At 46.8% G+C, this 20,692-nt stretch overlaps 1 protein-coding gene across 4 annotated transcripts in view; it reads left to right on the top strand.

Annotated features, from left to right (window-relative positions):
* INSR (insulin receptor) overlaps positions 1-20,692 on the top strand; it is a 126,630-nt gene that overhangs the window by 64,678 nt on the left and 41,260 nt on the right. For all 4 annotated transcript variants that reach the window (XM_060007589.2, XM_060007588.2, XM_060007587.2 and 1 more), the window contains exons 3-5: positions 12,839-13,160; positions 19,622-19,770; positions 20,414-20,558. In XM_060007589.2, coding sequence (XP_059863572.1) covers positions 12,839-13,160; positions 19,622-19,770; positions 20,414-20,558 — 616 coding nt within the window. The remainder of the gene's footprint in view (positions 1-12,838; positions 13,161-19,621; positions 19,771-20,413; positions 20,559-20,692) is intronic.

The following is a 20,692-nucleotide window of genomic DNA, read 5'->3' as shown; positions in this document are numbered from 1 at the left end:
CAATGAAGAGGAGCCACCACAATGAGAAGACTGCGCACCGCACTGAAGAATAGACCTTGCCCGCCACGACTAGAGAAAGCCCGCACACAGCACTAGAGAAAGCCCGCACACAGCAACGAAGACCCAATGCAACCAAAAATAAATTAAAAAAAAAAAAGAAACCTCAGGGGAGTCACAAACATAGCTTTGATTACGTAGATAAACCTCAATTAGGCAACAAGGAGTTTGAATAATACCGTTAATAAGATCGTGGTAAAAGATATGGGCTGAACTTTGTATTCTGCAAACAATACACATTTTAAAGTGCTCTTGGAATATTTAGAAAAACTAATCATCTGTTAAATCTCAAATAAAAACAAAAACAAAAAAAATGAAACCCAACGCATTCCAAAAAGCAGACGTTGAACTGCCTAATCTCTGGCTGCAAGTACACGTAACTGGAAATTAATTTTTAAAAGCTTAACCAAACAAGCATGCAAGACAAACTCCCGCCATGTGATAATTAAAAACAAAACACAACTCTTAACTTTGGTCAAAGGTGGATCTCAGCACTGCAAGGATAGATGCTTTAGAAGACTGGGGAGATGTGAATGCAGACTTAAATAATTATATAGAGAAATCACAAAAATGAGACAACGAATAATGAAACAAATCTACACAGGAAGAAGGAAATAATAAATTAGCAGGGACTAACTGATTAGAAAAAAAACAGAACTGACAAGTTCAAGGGCTGGATCTTTTACAGCTGCAATGTGCAATAGGGTAGCCATTAGCCACAGGAAAATTAATTCAGTTTCTCAGTCACACTAGCCAATTTCCAACACCCAGTGTCTACATGTGGCTAGTGACTACTATCTGCACAGCACAGATACAGAACTTTTCTGTCAATGCAGACTGTTTATTGGACAGTGCTGTTTTAGCAGGAAGACTCTGTATATAGAGAGTTACACTATATATATAGTGTAACTAAGAAAAAAAAAGGATGTGGGAAGAACAAGTGCATAAAATAAAGAAGGAAAATGGAAATGTAACTTAAAATCCATGAAAAAATTATAAAGCCAGCTCTGGTAATAAATAATTGGGGGAATATTATTAAAATAACTTCATTTACTGGTTTAAGTGCTTATTTTATTTAGGTTAATCATTTCCTTTTGCAAGAAATTAAGGCTCTGAATTTGCCCCTGAGAACAGCTATGCCCACATCTCATAAGTTGTGCTCTCTTGCCATTAATTTCTAAATCCTGTAAAAGTTACATTGGCTCAAGAAGTAGAAAACACAAGTAGGCTAAAACTTAACAACTTTTTTAAAAAAATTAGCAATTTTTAAAATAATTAATTAATTAATTATTGGCTGCATTGGGTCTTCATTGCTGCGCATGGGCTTTCTCTAGTTGCGGTGAGCGGGGTCTACTCTTTGTTGCGGTGTGCAGGCTTCTCATTGTGGTGGCTTCTCTTTGTTGCAGAGCATGAGCTCTAGGCACGTGGGCTTCAGTAGTTGTGGCATGTGGGCTCAGTAGTTGTGGCTCGTGGGCTCTAGAGCGCAGGCTCAGTAGTTGTGGTGCATGGGCTTGTTGCTCTGTGGCATGTGGGATCTTCCCGGACCAGGGCTCGAACCCGTGTCCCCTGTATTGGCAGGCAGATTCCCAACCACTGTGCCACCAAGGAAGCCCTTAAAACGCAACAGCTTTTAAGAAGTCATTGCTACAGTTCATTGCCTAAAATGCGTATGTATTACATACATAAATGAGGGGGAAGTTCTAAAATGTCCACAACAAACAAGGGCCCAGGCACTTTAGCAAGAGTGGTTTTCAGGAGCAGGCTGGGGTTGTTTGAGGTGTGACTTAGCAACTGGAAACAATCAATCATTTGCAGAAGCCCTGACATCCTGGACTCCACACCTCAAACTCAGATGGTCCAAGTTTGAGCACCTAGTTTTTCTTCTTAGTTCATCTTATGAGTCTTGTGCACCTGCCCAAGGTGGAAACTTGGGAGTCATCCATGTGATAAGTCCTGATGACTCCACCTCCCTGATGGCTTCAGAAGCCAGCCTATTCCTCCCTGTTCCCTTTTGCCTTCTTCAGCCACCCACCAGAGAGCCAGAAAATTGGCCCCAAATGTGGATCTGGTGGTGTCTTTTCTGGTTGAAGCCCTTCTTGGGCTCCTCCTGTGATGCAAAGTCCAAGCCCCTCGGCTCCCTAACCGTCCTGCCTGGCCTGATGTCCCATACCTTTTTCTCTGTACTTTGCCCTTCATCAACTCTGAACTGTTTATAGTTAAAGGCAGCCCTGATGATTCACACATTTGCATGTACTGTCCCTCTCCTGCTGGGATAAAGCCAGTCACCTGATTTCCTCCACTCCCCCCCCCCCCCCCATGAGCTTCACTGTGCTCCTGCTGTGTGTGCCTGGCACTGGGATGCAGTAAGAAGACAGATGCAGTAATAAGCCTCCCCTTCATGGGCCCTACCTGTCTGTCTCTTTTGTGCATCCTGGGAGAGTAGAGTCAAGGTCACCATCCCTTTCTGAATCCCAATGCCAGGAAGGTGCCAAATCCAGGTGGGTCAGAGTGGGAAACACTGTGAATGAAACCCACAGTGTCACAAGTCCCTGATGCCACACGCCGTCCCAGTCTCCCTGGGAGAGCTGGGTTCCAGTTTGGCCCTGCTGCTTGCTAGCTGAGCTGGCATCAGCAAAGCCGCCTTCTGTGCTTAAGTTTCTCCATCTGTAATGGAGATGGTTGTTTGAATAATAGGGTTAATAAAAGCTTATTAACCGATATGGGCTGAATGTTGTATTCTGCAAACGGAATACACATTTTAAAGTGTATTCACGTGGAATGGGGTGGGGGGCGTTAGTGAATGCCCATTTGCTGCTTCGGTCTCCTGGAATTGCAAGTATAGGTGGACATCTTCAAACGCTGGGGGAACAGTGGCCGGAGGGCACCCCGAAAAGAAACCTTGTAAGTTTTATTAAGAATGTAATTTATGAGTATGGTCCTTGGTATTCCGGGCGAGTGAGGGGTCGAAACCTTGTGGGTAGGGTCCGACAGAGTGGGACTCTCCCCTTGCCACGCCCCCCTCACCCCCAATTTGGGAGACTGTGCTGTGCGACCCCTGGCGAGCCGCTGCCCCTCTCTGGGCCCCTCTCGAGTGAGGCCTGGGGCCAGGGCCCCCCTCGGCCATCCCAGGCGCTGCCTGCCACGCGGTGGCCCGATCTCCCGGGCACAAGCCCAGCTCCGCGCGCGGCCCAAGCCACCCGGTGGCTGCTTGAGGCGGCCCGCACACTCGGTTTCACCTTTTCTTTAACTTTATCCAAAGTTCCATCCTCCGCAGACCCGCCCTTCAAGGTCTGCACCCTCGAGAGGCCCTCCCGGAGCCCCCAGCGCGGACCGCCCGGCGGCGGTCACTGCCGGAGCGCCAGTCGGACGAGCGGAGCCCCGAGCGCCCGGGGGCGGGGCCAGCGCCCCGGCAGCACGCCCGCCCATTGGTTGAGCGCGAGGGCGGTGCTGCGGCCGCCGTCACTGCCTGGCCTGGATTCCCAGGAGCGGAGTGCGCCTCGGGCTTTGTGCTTCGCGGCCGCCACTAGCTCGCGGGGGCGGGGCTTCTCCTGCCCAGCGTCCGCCCCTCCTGAACACACTCTTAGATGCCTGGAACCAACCAATCCTGAGGCTGCCTTAGCGGGGAGGCCCCCACCCCGTCGGGGCTCCGCCTCCTTTCTGGCCTGCATACGCCGTATTTCTCCGAAGAGCTCCGCCACTCGATTCCAAACGCATCTGGGAAGCGAATCTACTCGCGCCCGCGGGGGTGGCATTGTCTGGGGAGGAAAGGGGGAGCTTCCTAGCTTCAAGGACGCGACCTCCTGCGGTCGCCGCTTCTCAGGGAGCGCATACCCGAAAGGGCGTTTGTTGACCACCCAGCCGTCAAAAGTTCACCTAGCGCTCCCCCCGCCCAATCCCACCATTAAATCAACTAGATTCCAAGGGGAGGAATTTCCCGACTAAGTGCTGCCCGCGCCCCGCGGCTCCGGGGATTCGAACCTCGTCTGTCAGGGTCTGGGGCGGGCGCGGCAGAGAAAGGCTTAGGATGGAAACAAAGTAAATTACTTTATGGAGTTTATAATATTCACACTTTCAGGGAGAGCCATGAGGCCCTGTGGTTAATGTGTCTGCAGGCCCATGACGCAACTGTTCCGTTTGGAAATTTCTGGAAAGCAGTAATTTTTGGAATAATAAATCTTTTTTTTTTAACCACGGGCTTTGGAAAGGAATGTAGCAAGATGTTATTAACATATGTCGTGCTATGGAAACATTTAAAAGGGGTTTTTAAAAAAAAGTTTTTGTTTTGTTTTTACCATATATCTACTTAACTGAGAAAAACCAAATTGATTTGAACTTAAAAAGGCAAAGAAACCAAAAGTGGCTGTATTTTTATAAGCATGTTATTTACCGCAGGGCCTTTGTTTTCTCCCAGTATTGCAGCTTTTAACCTTGCTTGGTTATAAATTGGTAACGTTTAATTTTGATGTAGTTTGCAAGTTGACAGAAAACTTGCAAGAATTGTATCTAAATTCACTAGTTTTACCCCATTTGTTTTATTATCTCTCTGATATATTTATGTACACATTATATACATATTAATTTTTTCCCCCCTGAATCATCGGAGAGTCAGATGCGCGCATCTGGTGTTCCTTTGCCTTTAATTCTTCGGGGGTATTTTCTAAGAACAAGAAAATGCTCTTACACGACCTCCGTATGATGCTGAAAAACAGGGCATTAACACCGACGCAGTATTTGAATCCACAGTCTGTTATATAAATCTCATCTGTTGTCCCAGTGTTGTCTATCATCAATAATATTTCTACCTGGTCCAGATTCCAACCTCGGAGCACACTTGGTGTTTAGTTGCTTTGACTGTTGATTTTGTACTAAGGCAAAAAAAGATCTTAAGAGAAACTTTGTAAAGCTCTCGTTGATGCCTGGTGGCTATTCTGACACAGTCACTACAGGAATATTTGGGGGTAGAATGGTATAATGGATCAAAAACATTTCTTAATCATCTAGCAGAGTTTCTAAAAATGTATTTTTAGTTTTCAAATTTTTATTGAAGTATAGTTATTTACAGTGTTGTGTTAGTTTCAAGCGTACAGCAAAGTGATTCAGTTATATTAAAAATGTATTTTTAAATAGAGGTCAGTTTTAGAAGGGCGTACACATACATAGGAAAAAATTTAAAAACTTGTGCTGACATGCAAGGATGTTGCTACCCACCCTCCACTTCATCCACATTCCCCTCCCCACAGGCAGTCACGGGGCACATTTCTTGTGTCCCTTCCAGACGGACATATGTCCTATTTGTCCTTTTCTTTCCCCCTCATTTTAAGATGTAATTTCCGTACAGCAGAGTTCACCAGTTTTGGTGTAATGTTCTGTGAGTTTTCACTGATTATATAGTCATGTAACCACTTCCACAGTCAAGATATGGAATCGTTCCATCATCTTCCAAATTTCTGTGTGTCATTTGCAGTTCCAGCCCCTGGTTACCACTAATGTGTTCACTGTCCCTAGAGTTTTGCTTTTTCCAGGATGTCATATAAAATGGGATCCTAGAATGTGTAGCTTTGGAGACCGGCTTCTTACACTCAATACCCTGCATTTGAAATTCATCCCTGTGTTGTGGAAATCGGCCCTTCATTCTATCTTGAAGGCTCCCTAGAGTTTGTTGCATGCAGATACAATGTTTATCCATTCCCCAGTTGAGGGATATTTAGTTTGTTTCCAGTTTGGGGTGATTACAAATGTAGCCACTGTAAACATTCAAATACAGGTCTTTGTGTGTACATAAGTGTTTTGTTCTTCACTTCACCCGGGTAAAGCCCTAGGTTCTGTGGTAAGGATCAGAAGTATATGTTTAAGGTTATAAGAAACGACCAAACTGTCTCCCACACTAGCTGTCCATTTTGTATTCCCACAATGTACATCTCTTTCCTTTTTCCACGAACAAGCTGTGTTCTTTAGACACTTTTTTCCCCTTAATGCTATCTTGGAAGTGACTCCAACATCAAAATACATAGAGCCACTTCCATTTTCACAGCTGCGTACTATTCTACTTCCTTGATCCACATTAATTTATTTACACAGTCTCCTGCTTTGGACTTTTACATCGTTTACAGGCTTTTGCAGTTATAAACCCCAATGGTTAATGTCCTGTAGGGTAAAGAATATCCTTGTCTAGGTGTCTAAGTGCACATATGGTCCTTGTCTGCAGGATAATTCCTAGCAGTAGAAATACCGAGGTCAAATTGCACCTGTCTCCTTTGCTTTATACCACATCTCTTAAACCAGTTGGCATTTCTGTAGATCTCTCTCTGGGGAAAGCGTCCTTTGGTGAAGAACCTTCCACTTATTTCAGAGGGTCCAACCAGAGGATGCTGACTCTGCTCCCTCCTTCCCGCTCTGCCGGTCTGCTTAGAGTTCAGTTTTCAATCTTCTCAGCGGGGTGTAGTGAAAAAGCCACTTGAGGTGAGAGTTTCAGGAGGGTAGTGGCTGCTTCTGCTAGTGGAACTGGAGACCAGGGGCTTTTGGAAACTTTAGGGGAGAATTGGGAGGAAATTGAGGCCAGCAGCCCACGGCAGCTTGGGTGGGGGGTGGGGGATGGGAGAGGGATGAACAAGGAACTTGTGTGTTTGGAGGAGGGAGGTCTGGGCATGTGGACGTTGCATACACACACATCACGTACCTGTCCTGGGAAGGTCCATAGCTCCCGGACTGCTGGGCATTTTCTTGAGAAGGCTGCCATCGTCTCTGGCAGAAACAGCCTGGGTGTGGTGGCCCTCTGAGCCAGGGCTGCTGGGACTGTGGCTGTGGCTCATTTGGTGTCTATAAAAGGGCAGGGCAAGGTGCACAGGGAGAGGAGAGTCAGACGCCTCCTCCATTTTCATCTTGCCAGATGTGTGGTTTTCATAATTCAACCTGGGTGGGGGACACCCGCAGTGGCATTTCTATTAAATAAGATAAAGTACTTGGAAACGGAATGGGAGACACCCAGAGCAGACTTATCATTATCAAAGTATAGTCTTCAAAAGTTAAAATACACAACTCTTATGCAAAGAAAAAAATAAAGCACAAAAAAAAGCACCTGTCAACACTTTTAACCCTTTAGTGAGGGCACCGGCTGGACGGTAAAGCCAAAACATGTATAGTCACTGAACTAGGATTGCAAAGTTAGATGGGGACACTTAATGTCCCAGGGGCAATAAACCTGTCATTTTTGGAGGTTATTTCTTCTATGGGATAAAAAATGATTTACAACGTATCCATCTATAAGTTGACATCTGGCTTCCTGGAGTTGAGGCGCTAATAGAAATAGTGAATCAGGGACTTCCCTGGTAGCGCAGTGGTTAAGACTCCGTGCTCCCAAGGCAGGGGGCCCAGGTTCAATCCCCGGTCAGGGAACTAGATCCCACATGCGTGCCGCAACAAGAGTTTGCATGCTGCAACTAAGGAGCCCTCGAGCTTCAAGTAAGGAGCCTGCCTGCTGCAAATAAGACCCAGCACAACCAAATAAATAAATAAATATTAAAAAATAAATAAATCAATCACAGGTAAGTTTCACTGTATTGAAACTTACCTCTGATCATTTGCCTGGGATGGCAAATGATCCAGCCCATTGCTTGCTTTTGTAAATAAAGTTTTATTGGACACAATGCGTTTGTCCCCATAAGCCTTCTCTGGGCTGTTTTCACGCCACAGCGGCAGAGTGGACTAGTTGTGACACCGAACATAAGCCCCGAACATATGCTTTGTGACCCTCCATGGGAAAACGTTGCCAGCTCCTTTGCTGGAGAATGAAGTTGTTCTCAGATGGGCCTCTTAGGCAGGGCTCCAGAGGAAGATTGAATAGCCCTGTGGTTAACCTCTGGCCTTGTTTGTGAGTGTTGGATCGTTTTTCTTAGCATTGTCTAGGCCGGAAAGCTTATGTGTTTGGGAAGTTTTTGTGAGGTCTTTGCTGACACCTCTTTTGAACTTAAGGGCTGACCCTCAGATGCAGCCCCAGCCCAGGAAACAGGCCCTTTCCTGCTCACACATGTGCTTTCCCAGAGGGTGGAGTCTTTGTGGGTCCTAAATAGTTGTCTGCTTTCTATATTGCTTCCTGCCATGGAGTTCCTTGGGTCCTCGTAGACAGATTATTAATGACAATGGAAATAATAATAATGCCCAGAGTAGCTAACTGATATCCAGCCTACACTGTGTCTATCAAAGAATCCAGTTCCTTACCCGCATCCCCTCTTTTAAGCGTGAGAAGGAGTTAAGGGTTTATCATCCCCATTTGACAGACAAGAAAACTGAGGCTGTCATGGATTCTTTAGAGGAAGCTTTGTGGCATGCCTGTGGGTGGAGAGCTGTATGCGTGTCACTCCTCCCCCGGACTGGGTGGACCCTGTGGGTGGCCGTGTCCTTCTTGAGACCCAGGAATGTCGGGTTCATGCTGCATCTCAGCTGAGCAAGTCTTTTCTCCTCTGTGAGATGGAGACGATGTTACTTACCCCCCTCCCTCCCGGGGTCTTTGTTAGAATTAAGTAAGAATCCAATGGGGGCGTGTATGTAAACGCTGAAAATCCTACACAGACATTGGTGGGGTTAACTCCATCCTGCTCCTAGTACAGCTTCTTAATTCTTTCTTGATCCACGTAGAAAATCAGACTCTGCGCCTAGGCATGGGTGCTCCAGATTTTCCATGTAATTTTTCATGGTGTTTTGTGACGCTCCTCCAACTCGGAGTTCTTGGATGAATTCCTGAGCCACTGGCTAGAAACTGGGGGCTTAGAACTGCTCCAAAGGCCTTTCTTTTGCCTCCTTTCTGTCTTTTCAGACCTGGGTCTACTGAGCTCCTGTTGGGTGCAAGGCCCTGTCCTAGGAGTGGGTGTCGTGGGATCCAGTGCAGTGAATGGAGCAGGAGTGGCCCTGCCCCCTAAGCTCCCCTCCAGACAGACAGTCAACAAGCACCCAAGATAATTTTCGAGAGTGATAAGTGCTGTAAGAAAAATGTCATAGGATCATGTGTTAGAACGTGGTTCAAGAAGGAGAAAGTGACTTCCAGAGGGGAGGTCAGGGAAGGTCTTTCTAAGGGGTTGAGACCTGAAGGTTGAGAAGGAGCTAGTTATGGGAGGATAAGGGGAGGATGCTGCAGCCAGAGCAGCAGATGCAAAGGTCCTGTGGTAGGGCTGAGCCTGGGTGTGTGAGGGGCAGGAAGGATGCTGGAGTGGCGACTGCCTGGGTTTGGGAGAAGGACTCAGAGAGACTGCAGGCACTAGACCACATGAGACCTGTAGGCTTTGGCAAGGAGTTTCTTTCGCTAAGACTCTGCTGTCCAATACAAGAGCCAGTAGCCCCCCAAATTTTAAAATTAAAATGCAATGAAAAGTTTGGTTCCTCAGTAGAAGCTGGAACCTTCTACTGTGTAGTCTTGGTGGGAATGTAAAATGGTACAGCCGCTGTGCAAAGTAGTATGGTGGTTCCTCAAAAAATTAAAAGTATTTTGGAAATTAATCCCTTGTCAGTCACATTGTTTGCAAATATTTTCTCCCATTTTGTAGGTTGTGTGTTCATTTTGTTTATGGTTTCCTTTGCTGTGCAAAAGCTTTTAAGTGTAATTAGGTCCCATTTGTTTATTTTTGTTTCATGACTCTAGGAGACGGATCCAAAAAGATATTGCTGTGGTTTACGTCAATATTTTGTAATAACCTAAAAGGAAAAGTATCTGAAAAAGAATAGAAGTATATATATATAAAACTGAATCACTGTGCTGTACACCTGGAACTAACACAACATTGTAAATCAACTATACTTCAATAAAAACATTAAAAATAAAAGTACCACACGATTCAACAATTCACTTCTGGGTATATACATAAAAGAACTGAAAGTAGAGTCTTGAAGAGATATTTGTACACCCATTATCACAGCAGCATGATTCGAAGTGAGCAAAAGGTCGAAGGAACCCTAGAGTCAACTGACAGATGAATGGATAAACAAAATGTGGTATATACACACAATGAAATAGTATTACCCTTACAAAGGAAGGAACCTTTTATTTTTTTTATGGCAAAACCAGCTCTATTTATTAATCATGATTTGCACATTCCACATCTCTTATTCAATGACTCTTTTTTCCCCTTTGGATCATGACAAGCTTGGAGAGAATTAAAATTCCAGAAAATTTTGCCTAAGAACCTATACAAAGCTTGGATTCTCCTCCCCCCCCCCCTTTTTTTTTTTTTTTTTTTTGCGGTACACGGGCCTCTCACTGTCGTGGCCTCTCCCGTTGCGGAGCGCAGGCTCCGGACGCCCAGGCTCAGAGGCCATGGCTCACGGGCCCAGCCGCTTCACGGCATGTGGGATCTTCCCGGACCGGGGCACGAACCCGTGTTCCCTGCATCGGCAGGCGGGCTCTCAACCACTGCGCCACCAGGGAAGCCCCGGATTCTCCCCTTTTTGACATACATGATTGATTTTCATTGTATAAATGTAAGCAGCTACAGTTATTCAAGCTAGCTCATCTTACTGTGTATAGATGTTTTCCTCCTTATCAAGATATAGTCAAGCACCCACTGGTGATGTTGTCAACAAGAATTCTGCCTTTGTTAAAAAGGAAGGAACTTCTGACACATGCTACAACATGGATGAACCTTGAGGACATGATGCTCAGTGAAATAAGCCAGACACGAAAGGACAAACACGATCTGATTCCACTCACAGCAGGTCCCTAGAAGAGTCAAATCCATAGAGACAGGAAGTAGGTGGTGGGGGCCAGGGGCTGGGGGAGGGGCTGGGGAGTCAGTGTTTCACGGGGACAGAATTTCAGTTTGGGAAGATGAGAAAGTTCTGGAGATGGACCGTGGGGATGGTTGCACAACAATGTGAATGTCCTTAATGCCACTGAGCTGTGCGCTTAAAAATGGTTAAGATGGTCAGTTTTACGCCTATTTTGCTGCAATTATAAAAGTAATTGGTTCCTTGTTGCACTAACCACACTCCACAGCCGCGGGGAAGTGGCTACCGTGTTGGACAGTGCCAAGGGAGACCATTTCCATCATCACAGAAAGTTGCATCCAACAGCGATGCTCATGGGGGAGTATGGCTTCAGAAGCCTCGTCAGTTCCCTGGGTCTGGTTGGTGGGGTCCACGTGGGCCGGAATGTTCATTGCAGCAATCAAAGGGCCTGAGGATTTGGAGTGAAGAACACTCCCCAGCTTCCAAACCACGTTCCAAGGTGTGCACGGAGTGAGCAAAGAAGGCATCCAGGGAACAGGCTCTGCTGTGGCCGAGGTCTTTCCAGCCTCAGGGAAGCCATCGGTCCAGGGACAAATTTGCTGGCAGCCTGGAAAGGGAGGGCTGGTCATGGAAGCCCAGGTCAGATGCTGAGGGACCCATATTAAGGGGAATCAGGAAGTCATGAGTAGTGAGACATCGGGAGAGAGGGGATGTGTTCCAAGCTGCTGCAGGAAGCCAGGGAAGAGTCCAGCCTTCAGTGGACATGTTCGGTTGCATCAAATAAGAAACTCCAGCCGCAAAATCCACGCACAGCCTCTGCCCGCCATCCGCAGGGCCCCCTCCTTTCCCATTCATGATCTCCCGCAGGTCACAGCAGAAATGCCACCTCCTTACTTCCAGCACGGTGCCTGCTGTTTATGCAGTTATACTTTTAAATAATGAATATGTCTCCTCCATCGGACCATGTGGTCCCAAAGGCAGGGTCTGTGGCCACCATGTTCCTGCAGCAGCTGTAATATCTAGATCAGTGCAAGCAAATGTGTGTTGAAGCAATGAATGACCTTTGGGCCATTTGCTTAACCACCTTGTGCCTCAGTTTCCCCATTTGTAAAATGGAGATCATTATCTATTTATTTATTTTAAAGAGTTCTTATCTTAAAAAAATTTTTTTTTAATTAATTAATTTATTTTTGGCTGCATCGGGTCTTCATTGCTGTGCGTGGGCTTTCTCTAGTTGCGGTGAGCCAGGGCTACTCTTCATTGCGGTGCGCAGTTTTCTCATTGTCACAGCTTCTCTTGTTGTGGAGCACGGGCTCTAGGCACGTGGGCTCAGTAATTGTGGCGCACGGGCTTAGTTACTCCGCGGCATGTGGAATCTTCCCGGACCAGGGCTCAAACCCGTGTCCCCTGCATTGGCAGGCGGATTCTAAACCACTGCGCCACCAGGGAAGCCCCAGATATATCTATTTACACCAGTCCTGCAGCTGCGTGCTGGAGCTGGCTTGCTAAAGCCAATTGTGTAATTTTCAGGAAACCTGGTTCTTCAACAAGCTGTTGTTAAAATTTAAATGATATCAACTTACAATTAAACAAATTATGTTTAAAACAAAGGTAATAAATACTCCAAACTCACCACTTCCTAATCATCTCACTACATTTTCCTACGATTTATGCTTTTGAGGTTATTTGCTACTATTGCATCTATACCATAGATGTGCTATTTAATGCTGTGATACTGTGTATCTCTTACTGGCTCCACGTTCAGTAACTCTAGGTGGGGTAGCTTGAAAGGAACCGTAGTGGGAGTATTTACACCATGGAAATTGGCAAACGCTACAAAGCAGAGCATCTCTGCCCCGCTCCCTGAAGAAGCTGTTAAGCGTCTACAAGCACGTCACTGGCTTGGGGGCTGAAATGAGTTAATAGTTGTGCCTGGTACGTAGCAAGTGCTGCAGAAGTGAGCTGTTACTGTTACTATTTGGTTTGGCTTGCACTTCCTCATCCAGATTCGCTGTCGTGCAGACAGGAATTGGGCAAAGCCACTGACCAGCTGTTTTCTTTCTCTCTCCAGTGTGTCCGACCATCTGTAAGTCTCACGGCTGCACCGCTGAGGGTCTCTGTTGCCACAGTGAGTGCTTGGGCAACTGCTCTGAGCCTGACGACCCCACCAAGTGTGTGGCCTGTCGCAACTTCTACCTGGATGGCAGGTGCGTGGAGACCTGCCCGCCCCCCTACTACCACTTCCAAGACTGGCGCTGTGTGAACTTCAGCTTCTGCCAGGACCTGCACAACAAATGCAAGAACTCTCGGAGGCAGGGCTGCCACCAGTACGTCATTCACAATAACAAGTGCATCCCTGAGTGCCCCTCCGGGTACACGATGAATTCCAGCAAGTGAGTCCTGGGTACGGGTTCCGGGGTTGGGGGCAGGTGGTAAAGAGGGGAAGGGGCATGGGGTTGGTGTTGGTGATGCTGCCTATTAAAACTGTGTGGAAAACTAGAGTTAATTGACTGTGAGTGAGGAAGCTACTGGTGATTAGTGACACGCGTGGGTCTCTCGGATGCCATCCCTGCTTCCTGGTTTTGGTGCTGGCCTTTGGAACAGGAGTCAACAAACTTTCTCTTGCAAAGGGCCAGAGGGTAAATATTTTCTGCATCTTGCATACCGAAAATGTAAAGCTTTCTATGCTTAGCATTGAAAATAGAAGTCTTGGGCTTCCCTGGTGGCGCAGTGGTTGAGAATCCACCTGCCAATGCAGGGGACATGGGTTCAAGCCCTGGTCCGGGAAGATTCCACAGGCCACGGAGCAGCTAAGCCCGTGCGCCACACCTACTGAGCCTGCGCTCTAGAGCCCGTGAGCCACCACTACTGAGCCCGCGAGCCACAACTACTGAAGCCCGCGTGCCACAGTTACTGAAGCCCGTGTGCCTAGAGCCCGTGCTCCGCAGCAAGAGAAGCCACCGCAAAGAGAAGCCCGTGCACCACAACGAAGAGTAGCGCCCGCTCACCGCAACCAGAGAAAAGCCCGTGTGCAGCAACAAAGACCCAACGCAGCCAGAAACAACAAATAAATACAATTTAAAAAAAAGAAAGAAAATAGAAGCTTTGGTTTTGTATACAGCCCTTGAGATGGTCCGATTGTTCCCACTGATGTAGCTGCCTGACTCTCACAATCAAGATCAGAACTCAGATGTTTTAAATGTTTTCTCCAAGCTGGATCTGGGTGGTGTCCTGAGATTAACCTGGAGTGCCAGGAAGAGGGACTCAATTCTAGATTGTTCTCAAGGCTTTGTTGTCTTTTGAAGGACAATGCCATCAAACCATTTCCTACTATTTAGGTGAGAAAAAGCAAGGTTTTCTCTCCCCGACGGTGAGTCAGATTTCCTACCCACATCTCAGACTTTTTGTTCATGCTGTTAGCGTCTCAGATGAGCTATTTTGGTGTCTCAGGGCTGTAACTGAGTTTTAAAAATCTGTTTCCTGATTTTTATGTTGAGGGTCTGAAAAAAACAAACCAACCCACAAAACAACCCAAAAACAGATCAGAAACAGACGTACGTCTAAGGGCCTTGAGCTGACCTGCATACGTAAAAAACCTTCCTCTTCAGACTTGAAAATGAGCCAAGTGAGCAGGTTCTGGTGGGAAATTTTATTTCCCTGAGTGGGGAGGGTGGGAAGGAAAACAATCTTTATTCCGGTTCCTAGGAGCCTCTCTTTGAGTGTTTGTGAAACCTGCAAGTACAGTATGTTTTGTTTTACTCATTTTTGATAAAACCTATCAAGTGGCTTTGTTGACCAAAAATAGGCTTCTATAAATCACCTTTGCATGCCAGACAGAGCTATTTTTCCTTCTTTGGGGCCAGTTTATCAGTAAGATTGGGAAAATTATCATATTCCTCTTGATTTATTTGTTTTTTTTTTTTCACGTTTGAGATAAAGCATGGATATTAACATCTTCCACTAAAAGACGTTGGCTTTAAAGTTTTTTTTTTTTTTTTTTTTTTGATCATAACAAAGATCTGAAAAATAGAACAGCTTCCTTTGATGTTTTGCTGATGCCGGTGACCCCAGGATTGAAGCCCCAGGAAATTGACAGCTTGTCCTGTGATGCTTGGGACGTTTACTGAGTGAAAGAGGGGATAGTGAGGGATGTTAATTATGACCCATCATGGCAGTATTTTACTTTGTAGGTTAAAAAAAATTTTCTTTTCCTTCTGAAGCTTTTATTTTATTTTGTGAAAGACTTCAGTGCTGTCGTGTTTTCTAATGTGGTTTGTTATTAAAAAGGGCCAGATATGTTTTCTTCCATTCTTTTGGCTTCTCTGGGAACTAGTTCTTTTTTTTTTCTTTTAATATGTATTTATTTATTTACTTATTTGGCTGCACTGGGTCTTAGTTGTGGCATGCGGGATCCTTCAGTTGCGGCACACGGGATCTTCGCCGTGGCATGCGGCTCTTTTAGTTGCATCATGCGGGATCTAGTTCCTTGACGAGGGATCAAACTCAGACCCCCTGCACTGGGAGCGTGGAGTCCCAACCACTGGACCGCCAGGGAAGTCCCTGGGAAGTAGTTCTTGATATTATTAGAGCAGACGTCTGGGAACCCATGTGGGTTCATTAAGAGGCGTCACCATCTATGGTCGTTCCCAGATACGTGGTGGGGTGCTCTTTAGTGAGATGAGGAGGATTAGATATTTGGGGTGCATATTAAGGGTGTGGAGAATTCTCTGCCTCTTGATCTTCGCATGGCTGGTTTCTCCTTGTCATCCAGGTCACAGGCTTAAACGTCACTTCTTTTGAGACGCCTTCCCTGTATGACCTTCTTTCTGAACTAGCCATCTGGTTGCTCTTGGGCACAACACTCCATTTTAACACTTTTCATGCTATTTACCACTAGCTGATATTTTAATTGTCAATTGATTAATCTTCCCCAACGAGACCATACGCTTCACAAGTGTATCAGCTAGCTTATGCTGTGTAACAAACCACCCCAGCACTTAGTGACTTAAAACAACACTCATGTATGATTTCTAAGGAGTCTGTGCATTGACTGGAGGGCTGGGTGAGCTCTGATGAGATGGTACAAGCTAACCTCTCATATCCTGCATGGGCAGTTGGGACCTCTCTCCGTGTGTAGCCAGGAAGGGCATGCTTTACTGGGTAAGTACTTCTTAAGCCACTGCTGTATCACATTTGCTAACCTCCCATTGGCCAAAGCAATTCATATGGCCAAGCCCAGATTCCATGGATGAGAAGGCAGACTCCACTTCTTGGTGGGAAGGGCTGGAAAGAACGTGTGGATTTCCCACAGGGAAAGTAGGTTGTTTGTTCACTTCTGTGCACCTGTGGTTTATAACTGCTATTGGCAAAGGGCCAGAGAGTAAATATTTTCAGCTCTGAGGTCTGTACGGTTGCAGCTACTCTACTCTGGCCTCATAGAGTGATAGCAGCCATTGATGATAGTCAAACCAGTGGTTGTGGGTGTGTTCCAATATAGCTCTATTTACCACAAGCAGTGGCCAGCTGGAGTTGGCCTGTGGGCTGTAGTTTGCTTGCCTTTGGCTTAGAGCATCATCTATCCCATGATAAATGCTCAGTGAATATTTGTAGAACCAACAAAAGAACCCAAACATTTGGTCATTATTCTGTTTCCACCCCAGCTGCTCTGACACCAACTGGGTGTACTGCAATAGAGCTCAACCTCAACCACCTGGCTTGGCATCAGACCCACAGGTTAAAGCCTTGGTTCTCCATCAGACCAACTTTACTTCACATGCCAGCCACAATTTGGGAGTCCCCAGGTCACCCACACTTCTGATTGGCTGGCTATAAATTTTGAGGCTCCCACAAACCCCCTGGGTTCCATAATTTGCTAGGACAACTCACAGAGCTGAAAAAAAAAAAAGTCTATACTATTGTGTTGGTCCAAGCCTATTGATGGTAGCACCTTGGGTTAGGGATGCTTGCAGTGCTTACCTGGGCCTGCATCACTCATAGCGAGCTCTACAGACACTCTCCCTTTGGGGCCCCTATTTATGGCTGGGCCAGCTCTGAGGTTCCTATTATGATCCCAGGATGCACTTCAGTGAGAAACCATCAGGGAACCTCGAAGAACAAGATTTGTTACTCACAGGTCCTGGAGGGCCACACAGTAGAGTCGTGGGGAGCAGGGGTGGGGAGAGGGAGAGAGGGGAGAAAAAGAGTGGGAGGGAGGAAGGGAGAGAGAGAGAGGAATCCTTGGGGGGGTTTGCTTTTATTAGGGTCTGAGGGTGGGGTGTCTAGGGTTTTATGGGTTCACTCTATGGTGAATTTAAAGCTTAAGAGCAGGAATTAGGGCACAGGAAGGGGGAAGCAGGGTCAGTCAAGTGGTCAGTTATCTAGGTTCCCCACGGCTTTCTGAAAGAGCCCCCTTCATGGGTGGGGGCAGCCTAATTCCTTATCTGGTTGTTTTGCTAGTGGCTGGGTCATAGACCCGGTGTTACATTTACTCAAGACAGATGTCTTTTTTTTTTTGTGGTATGTGGGCCTCTCACTGTTGTGGCCTCTCCCGTTGCGGAGCACAGGCTCCAGACGCGCAGGCTCAGCGGCCATGGCTCACGGGCCCAGCCGCTCCGCGGCACGTGGGATCTTCCCGGACCAGGGCACGAACCCGTGTCCCCTGCATCGGCAGGCGGACTCTCAACCACTGCGCCACCAGTGAAGCCTGACAGATGTCTTTTGAAACAGATGCCTCAGCAGTCAGAAAGCTTCATGTCAGGCTTACAATTGCAATTACAGCCTTATTATGGATGCACTGAGGCTGGGAGAGTTCCAGACGCAGGGCTCCTATCCCCTCGTGGAATCAGAGATATCACCCTTCCAGCATAGCTGTGTGTTCACCAGCCAGAAAAATGGACTGAGTTGGTGTCCAGAGTTTTCCTCTGGGTTGTACTACATAGGTGTGATGGGTTGAATCATTGGCCGTGGGTTTGAACTCCATCTCCAGCCCCCCTTCTCTCTCTGGAGGTCAAGTGGTTGATGCAACCCTCCAAATCACATATTTGGTCTTTCTGGTGACCAGCCCCTACAAGTCACCTCATTAGCACAACAAAGATCTTCCTATAACTCAGGAAATTCCAAGGGCTTTTGAAGCTCTGCACCAGGACCTGGGACAAAGACCAGATGTGTTCTTTTTTTTTTTTTTTCTGTTCTTTCAATTTTCTTTCTTTTTTTTTTTAAACATCTTTATTGGAATATAATTGCTTTACAATGGTGTGTTAGTTTCTGCTGTATAACAAAGTGAATCAGCTATACATATATCCCCATATCTCCTCCCTCTTGCATCTCCCTCCCACCCTCCCTATCCCACCCCTCTAGGTGGTCACCCGTGACCAAGATCTTTCTGAAGAATCGAATATGCAAGGGTGTGGTAACAACAATTACTGTTGTTATTTACAACAGTAGCAACAATGATACCACTAATAAAAAGTGATCATCATAGCAATGGACCAACGCTTTTTAGTTTCTCTGTGCCGAGTGCTTTAGGTGGTATATATCATTCAGTCCTTATCACTACCTGCCCCGTGAAGATTGCCTCCGTTTCACAGATGAGGACACAGACCTTGAGAATGTAACAGTTGGGAATCTTGAGGTTTCATACGACAGAACCCCAATTCAAACTGGCTCAAGCAAGATGAAAGGAGTTTACTGATGACTGTAACCAAAAAGTTCAGGGAATCGCTTTAGGTACAGCTGTATCCAGGAGCTCAAGGGATGTATATGATCAGTTTCTTTCCACCCCCAGCTTTATTTCTGTCTCTGTTAGTTTTGGTCTCAGGCAGCAGCCTCTCCCTTGTCCCTTGCTCCATGCTAGCAATATAGCCGTACCCTCTTAGATACTGCAGAAGGAAGACAATTTTTCCTTCCAGAAAGTTCTAGCAAAACCCTCACTGGGTTGGCTTGGGGGTGTGCCCACCTCTGAATTCCCAGCGGGATGGAAGATTGTGCTCAGGCTGCCCTGGGTCCTGTGTCCTGCTTGGACGTAGGAGGGCTGTACCAGCCAAGAACTGACCTCAGAGGCACTGCGTAGGGGAGGGCTGATTCCCAGAGGACTCCTGGGGGCTATAAATTTGAGGACATCAGGCTGCAGGAAGGCAAAGCCAAAGTCTGCCTCCAGTTACCCACTATCAAATGTGAGGTTGTGCTGTAGCCCATAGGTTGCGGAGTCACGTCCTATACAGTTGTTTGGTCACGTCAGACCCCACACAGAACAGCAAACATCCCATCACCTTGCAGCAGCAGCCTAAGTTCCACCAGTTGGGGTAGCAGTAGCAGCTCAGCCACTTTCGAATAGCGGCAAAATGAGTCCTACGTAAGGCCCATCAGCTCTGCATCATTGCCGTCACCATGGTAATGCCGGGAGTCCCATCAGTTCCATGTAATGGCATGAGTCCGGTCTCCACAGGGTAGAAGGTGGTTCTCCATGGGGTACAGTGTGAATCCTCTCGCTTTGGGGTAAGGCAGGAGCCCCATCATTTTGGAGTAAAAGCATGAGTCTCCTGACCTTGGGGTAATGCTGTAGGACCTGCCCCCCTGGAGAGACACCCTAAACCTATCACTTTAGGCAGTTGTTCTTACCTGGGGGTGATTTGCCCTTCCATCCCCCAGGGGACCATGTTTGGACAGCCTCCCACAACAGAGAATTCTCCGGTCCCCAACGTCACCAGCTCTGTGGGTAAAGCATCCTGCCTTATGGTCACTTGGGACCCTGTGCAACACACTGCTGTGTGTGCGTGTGTGTGTGTGTGTGTGTGTGTGTGTGTGTGTGTGGTCCTGTGTGCCCTGACCTCTCTCTCTCTCTCCACTCTTTCTGCAGCTTGATGTGTACTCCATGCCTGGGCCCCTGTCCCAAGGTGTGCCACCTCCTGGAAGGCGAGAAGACCATTGACTCAGTGACATCTGCCCAGGAGCTCCGAGGCTGCACCATCATCAACGGAAGCTTAATCATCAACATTCGAGGGGGCAGTGAGTGCTCTAGGGGGAGGGGTTGCTGTCTGCGGGGATCCACTCTCCCTGCGAGCACAGAAGGAAAACAGTCCAGAGACTCAAGCAGGGAATCTGTTTCCAAACCTGGAGTTCACAGCTCAGTCCTGGCCTCACTCCCCCCCCCGAGATTCTGATTTTCAAAGCTGGGAGTTGGGACATCAGGAATTTGCATTTTTAACAAGCAGGCAATATGCCCTCTTTTGCAGGTCTGGGGACCATGTCTCCAGAAATTCTGTCACAGGCAAAAAGGCATTTCTCTGTTTATTTATTCAGCGAACATTTATTGAATATCACAGTGAACAAGGCAAAGTCCGTGCGTCGTGCATATTGCAAATAAACAAATTAACGTATAATGTAAACCCAGGCAGTGGTTCATGCTATGAAGGCAAGCAAAGCAGGGTGATGGAGGGAGCAAGGGTTGGCATCTTAATATAATAAATATATTCAGATCTGCAGGCAGGACAATCTCTGTCATAACTACTCTGCCTTGCAGATGTATGTTGAGCAGGGCTTGTGAAAATCATTTTCAGCCTGTAGGTTAACTCTTCACTATGGGGAATTCTGGAAAGGTTAAAATATTTTGGTAGAAGCCCACTGGATATTCATTCTCTCCTTTCCTTAGACAACCTGGCAGCTGAGCTAGAGGCCAACCTTGGACTCATTGAAGAAATTTCAGGGTATCTGAAGATCCGCCGATCTTATGCCCTCGTGTCACTTTCCTTCTTCCGGAAGTTACGTCTGATTCGAGGGGAGACCTTGGAAATCGGGTATGTGGGCCTGCTGCTGTATCTGTGGGCTCATTAGGAAGTTTGTGAGTTATTGTAGAGAAACTTAGGTTTTTTTGCCGAGACATGAAAACAACTTAAGTGTCCACTGATGGTTGCATGGATAAAGGAAATGT

The sequence above is a fragment of the Delphinus delphis genome, chromosome 3, assembly GCF_949987515.2.
Source record: "Delphinus delphis chromosome 3, mDelDel1.2, whole genome shotgun sequence".
NCBI lineage: Eukaryota > Metazoa > Chordata > Mammalia > Artiodactyla > Delphinidae > Delphinus > Delphinus delphis.
Note: the sequence above shows the minus strand (reverse complement) of the source record. Positions and strands in the feature narration are given on the sequence as shown.